The sequence below is a fragment of the Falco naumanni genome, chromosome 3 (assembly GCF_017639655.2).
Source record: "Falco naumanni isolate bFalNau1 chromosome 3, bFalNau1.pat, whole genome shotgun sequence".
Classification (NCBI taxonomy): Eukaryota; Metazoa; Chordata; class Aves; order Falconiformes; family Falconidae; genus Falco; species Falco naumanni.
In genome coordinates, this window is record NC_054056.1 from 103,982,419 (window position 1) to 103,988,663 (window position 6,245).

Below are 6,245 nucleotides of genomic sequence, written 5' to 3' on the forward strand. Positions count from 1 at the left end.
GTTTCTACTTCCATAACCATTTGGTATTTATTGGGTTAAAGTAACACACTTCAGAAACACTAAGTGTATTTGCAATTTAGATTAGCCTGTCAAATTTAGCTGTTAAATCCTTCATTGTTTGTCTTGTTTCTAAGACACTATTTCTTCCTTTTGCTTTCAGGAAGGTCTTTCAACATTGGATCAGATCCATGATGCTGGTTCTTCCAGTTCACTTTTGCAGCCTATTTCTGCAGATATGGGTGTTCCACTTCCTGCCAAGAATCTCATGTTCAAAGAAGGTGTATTATCTGAATGGAACGGATGGGCCCCTTCCTCAGTTTTTTTCAACCACACCTAAGGAACAGGCCAAATAGGGATTCTCATGCATTGATCACTAAATGCCTTTCTTCTATTATGGTTAATTCCTAGTGCCAACCACTAAGAAGTGTACTGCTGCTGCAGCATAACCCATGTAAAAGTAGTGTTATAAAAATGTGTCGTGTTGCAGTATTGGGGAAGTGCTTAAACAGTCTAGAACTTGTTACTCATTACTGCATATCTTGCTGCAACAGAGAGCTTTTTAGCTGTCAGCACTATTTTTATCTTGAGACAATCTTTCTTTTGTAACTAAACACGCCCTTTCTAGGCTTTCTGATGATTGTTAAATTTCTATGCTGTCACCACAAAATTGCAATAGTAGTTTTCTATGTTCGTTACTCAGACATAAATTCTGTTTAGTTTTGTACTGTATTACTGAAAGTCTTTCTGTATAAGGTAAGAGATTTGGCTCTTCCTCTGAAAGCTCAGTGATACTATCTGTTAAAAAAAAAAAAGTATCATGGTGATATGGGGCATTAAGAATTGTTGAATTCTGTAGTTCAGCTTAACACTGGGGCCTTGACAAATCAGTATGATGGGAAGACATTTGATGCTCACAGGAGGCTGAGTTAGTGCAGGCTCGAAGGCCTGCTAATGGTTTAAGGCCACTTTGAAGATGTGTGGTGCACTTTCATCTCTGACAGAATTTGATGAGGTGCAGAATTACGGAAGGGCTGGAGTGGTCAGCTCTGTTCGTGTGCTTCTTCATGATAACGGATTCGTCTTGCTCTTTGTGTGAAACCAGGAGTGTCTGAGACTTGATCACACTGAGTTAGTACCTCATTGTTATTTGAAGCTGGTGATGATTGTTGTGGGAGAACTCCTTATGTCGTAAGTTGAGTTTAAGGTAGACAACTAGACCTGTCCTGTTGGTTAACGTTTGAAAGAAGAGGGCTCTTGATTTTTCGGTCACTAGCAAAGGAAGACAACAGCAGGGTATGTATAGGCAGAGACTTCTCGGAATCTGTTTTCCTTGAACCATTAGCTGCTGGTTATAACAAACATTAACAGTGAGCTGTTGCATCTAAAACCATGTTCTGGCTGTATTTATAGGGGATGATTTTTATGTAGCATGATTTCACTTTGTTTATATTAGGCATTAACAACTTCTTGCCAGCTTAAAAAAAAAGTCTGTCCTGTTTAGCACACAAGGAGAACAAGAGATGTAGAATGTTAAGACTTTTAACACAACTATCTAAAGTACTCTGCCAGCTCTCTTCTTTACTGGACCTGCCTTGTTTTAAATAGTCATAATTAAAAATGAGACTTAACCATCCTGTCATTGCTAGCCTACAATACGTAACGGACCAAGAATCTGTGGCACAGATGATGCTGGAAAACAGCAAGGAGAAAAAATGGCACCACTTGGGTTTGTATCCTGTTCTGTACGACTAAGAAAAAACAGGACAGAACTTTGAAAAGGACAAATGTACCACAATAAGATAATGCAGTGGCTTCAGTTACAACTGTGAAAATTCCATTCTTTTTCCCTTTGCTTTATATACATTCCTAAAGTGTAAGTGTAGGACTTGCACTCTTAAGAAACAGAGTCTGTAGTACTTCAGTTTGTTCAGTGCTGCTTTCCTACGTCTGTTTTGGTTTTGTATTTTACCAACAGCAGCTGAACTTGCTATTCTGCATATGTTACAGGGTTAGATTCTCTATATAAGGTTAATCACTTAACACTACAGTGACTTTTGTACTGGACGTGCATACTCTCCATAGCGTGTTTTAAGTTGCCTTATTTCCTTCAAAAGAAATTAAAGAGGAACTGAATGTCAATCTGCTAGAAATGGCAGAGGAAACATCTACTGTGAGAATTGTTGTGTGGAGATTAAGTCAATATCTAGCACTCTAGATGAACTAAGCAGTAGGTGATGGCTTACACTTTCAGTACTGTAGATGTTAACTTTAAGTGCTACAGTGAGCTGTAGTAGATGAGCTAGTTTGCTGTGTTGTATTGAATTTTGCCATGCACTATCTATACTGGTATGTTAAGTGATGATAGTGCGTTGTGTGGAAGTTTGAAATTGGATGAAAATTTCTTGTTCTCACTGCATATTCTTTGGTGTTATTAAGTGAAGGATACCCTTTGTTATTAGGTTGTCTAAAGTAGTTTCTAAATAAAAGTAGCCTGCTCCTCAGAGTTGTTTAATACCCATGAATCTTACAATGAAGGGTGAGAATTCCAGATATGTTGCGGTTTTTTCAAACTCAAGCTACTCTAATTTAGGTGCTTCAACACTAGTTTAGGGGCTTAAATGTTCAGGTCAGCATACCCGAGTTTACTGAATAGATTGCTACCAAAGAAGTCCATAAAATACCTGAAACTCGACTACAGATCCAGTGCTTGGGATGGTCCAGAGGCTTTATTCAAAGTATGGGACTTTTGTTTTAAATGTGGTGTAAAAAGATCTCAAAGATCTTCATACCAAAAGAATCTATTTTATATTGTATTGCAAATAAAGACAAATTAAATAAATTTCTTTTCTTCAGGTAGTTTTATTGACAGTGGGGAAAATCATATGCGTTACACACTGTAAAGCTGTTCTAAGTTTTTGTCTTCAGCAAGATGTTTAAGTTGTGGAAGAGCTGTTGGCTTTGTGCTCTGGCACAACCCTAGTAATACTCAGTCTAGATGGATGTACCTGAAGATGTTCAGGAGCCACTAGAAAGTGTGTTGTGTTGTGTTGAGGTTTTTTGATCATGACTTATTATTTCACAGTTCTTTTTTTTCTTTTCCCTTGTTCTCAGTTTTTCCTTTATTTTCTTGTTCAGTGTTCCAAATGGTTTGTATTTTGAAGATTTTAAAGTAGGGCTGTAACTGAATACAGTTGCGCTCTTCTAGTGTGACATTGTTAATATTATACATTGAATTGTACAAAGTCTGTGTTCAATTAAATTATTGGCACATGTAACAAATGTTTACAAATAAACTGGTGTAGGTCAAACCACGTGCAGAATCCTTCACATGCAGTAGTTTTCTTCCTGGGCACAGCACTGAAACGTCACTCTCACTGTAGTGCTCAAGACTACCAAATGTCATCAAAGTATCTTTTTCCCATGTGCATGCAGTTCTTCAGAAATGCAGTTTTATCAATGGAAACCCCTTATTTTAGCATAGTTTTCCCCACACCATACGCTTAACCTCTAAGGAGAAGGGAAAGTACAAGAGGATGGTGTACAGCAATCTAAGCCTGTAGTGTTGGGTGTTTGAAGGCACTTGCACATGTGGGGTCTTACCCATTTTCTTTGACTAAAGACATTTTTGACTAGGAACTTGGAAGGAATGAGATCAAAACTGTTATTTGTTTCTTAAATTAATCCAGGCTAAGGTTTTTCATCTTAGCAGTATAACTGCAGAGAGTCTGACTGTTGGATTACAATATAAGAAAGAAATATGGACCTAGGTGGTGAAATAAACCTAATAATGTCCTCATTGGGTTTAAATCTTCCTTTATTCGATCTCAGATTTTCTGGAAAATGTGTATGCAACTACCTTTTTTTTTTTTTTTTTTCTTTTTTTTTAATCTTTCTCTTTTTTAATTCCCCTGTCCTTCCTCTTGACCCCAAGTTGTTTTGTTCAGGTCAAATACTCCAAACGCGTGCCTCTAGCTTTGTCATCGTGATAGAGCTCAAGGTTCCTTTTGGACCACACATGAAATGTATCTGGTTTTATTGTTCAGCACTTAAAGCTCATATTAATGCCCCGCCCCCCACCCCCATCCCCTGGAGCCAAGCCAAGCTTTTTAATGCTTCTGGAAGAGGGCTTTGGGCGACTTTGATAATCAAGGTCACTTCCTTAGGAGCTACTTAGTACAAGGTGCCTTTTGGAAATGGTGAGCTGGGGCTAGGCAGGCTTTGGGAGTTGGTCTTGCGCAGAAACACAAAGTACTTGTGGGGCTGGAATGAGGGATGCAGCTCGGTGTTCTGTCTTGTACACGTGGAGCTGAACGGTGTTGCATGGTGTGCTTAAGTCTTCCAAACCTGAATCACTATCTTCAGTAACAGGCTTAAGGGTTGCGGGTAACTCCTTGTATGCTTGATTCTTTTGTTAGGTGATTCTGCACAGCTCACAAAAGTGAATCAAAAGCATCGCTGTGTGAATAGGATGTCGGAGGCATTAGTTTATGATAGCTTTCATGAATACAATGTTGGATTCTTGCAAATTAATGGAGACCTATATTGTTTATATAGGTTTAAATTGTCTCTTTACATTGTGGATCTATGTCATGTATCTCTAGGCTCCTGCTCTCCATCCTTTGTTTTCCATTCCACCCTCCCAACCAAAGAAAACTATTGTTCCAAGTCTAAGCAGAACTGTGAAAACCTCAAAATAGGTGGACAAGTGACCCGTGTTTTCTCCCAACATTTTTTCTATACTACAGCAATATAATTTCTTACAATTCCTTATTTATTGTCATCTTGTGTTGTCTTACAAACAACACACACCCCAACAAAGGATATAAGGAAACTTTTTTTTTTTTTTGGCAATTAAGACAGTGAAGGGCTGGTGCAGTCTCAGTCTGTGGAGGTTTTAAAAAACAGACTAGATAAAAAGCCCTGAGCAACCTTACCTGACCTCATGGCTGCCTTTGCTCTGAGCAGAAGATTGGACTGCAGACTGCCTGAAGTCCTTTTCAACCTCAGTTATTCTATGCTTCTGGTCATAAAATGCATGAAGGGATTTTAGACACTTGTTTTTAGGTAGGACAGGGTCAAACGCTAGACAAAATTCAGATTGTGCGTTTGAAGAACACTAGTATAGTGGAACGTACAGCCAGTAATACAACAAATTTTTGTAAAACTAGTTCATCGCTACTAGCTGCCAGCGTTAGACCAGCTTTATGAATGCGGTGTTTGTGTGGTACCAGCTGCATGGAAGCAAACGAACCAGCGACAAGAAAACTTGATGGCAGCAAGAACGGTGGGACTAGAGCCCAGGGCAGCAGCAACAGGTGGAGGACTGAGACCTTGGAGAAGAGGGTGGATGGAGATGGGAGGGTGACGCTGCAGAGAACGGTAGCAAGGAGGCACGTGGCCACAGCAACTTGTAAGTTGTCGAAGTGCTTCCAGGTTCTGTTTTACCTGCTGGTGTCTGGTATGGGGGGGATTTACTGCTTTCCTGGTCCAGCAGCACTGAACAGCTTCTCTGGCCTCAAGCTCTGGGTGTGAGTTTTGCTGCTGAGAAACATACATCGCTGCTTGAGCTATAGCTGTCAAGCCTCAGTGAGTTTTGATTTCTGTTACGTAGGTTAGCGCAGAAAGGTTTCTGTGGTTGTTAATGGGCAGCTAATTTTCTAACCTCAGAGGTGGATGCTTTTTTATTGACTTTTCTGTTTGGTTTTTTTTCCCCCCACATGTGAAAGAGGGGAATACTAATGAACTGGCTGCATCCTTTATTTCTAGGTGTGGTGTGCCTGTAGCAGACATCCCAGCAGGAAAAAAGCACCGTGACAAGCAGAAGGATCTGTTGCAGGGCTTTCATAGGTTGTTCTGTTGTGTCTTCTGAGTTGCTTCTGTGTTCTACGAATCACAGATACTATCACTTGAAAACAGTGGTTTCTGTGTTTGTCTTGTTTCAGCCTATTTACCATTTTGTTTGTAAATGGTAAGGGTTTAGTTCTGTTATGGTCTATATTGTTATAGGACTTGAACTTGTTTTTCCTGGGCTGTAGCTTTTGCTTGATTTCCTTCTATAGACAAAAAATGGATCACATTTTCTGCGATGCCCGCTTTCTTGATATTTTCCCGTGGGTTTTTGTGCTGCAGCCTCAGCTTTTTACCTGTGGCTAGCCTACGTGTCCCTCTCAATTGTTTTACGCTGCATTTATTGTACTCGTGCAAAATCTAACCTATCTCTGCTTATCTTTCCTGTTATTAATAAT

General features: G+C 39.6%; 1 protein-coding gene across 1 annotated transcript in view; it reads left to right on the top strand.

The window, feature by feature from the left end:
* Positions 1–3,311, top strand: part of FAM91A1 (family with sequence similarity 91 member A1) — a 28,964-nt gene extending 25,653 nt beyond the window's left edge. The window contains exon 24 of the mRNA XM_040586552.1: positions 161–3,311. Coding sequence (XP_040442486.1) covers positions 161–337 — 177 coding nt within the window. The 3' untranslated portion in view covers positions 338–3,311. The remainder of the gene's footprint in view (positions 1–160) is intronic.
* Positions 3,312–6,245: the final 2,934 nt, after the last annotated feature.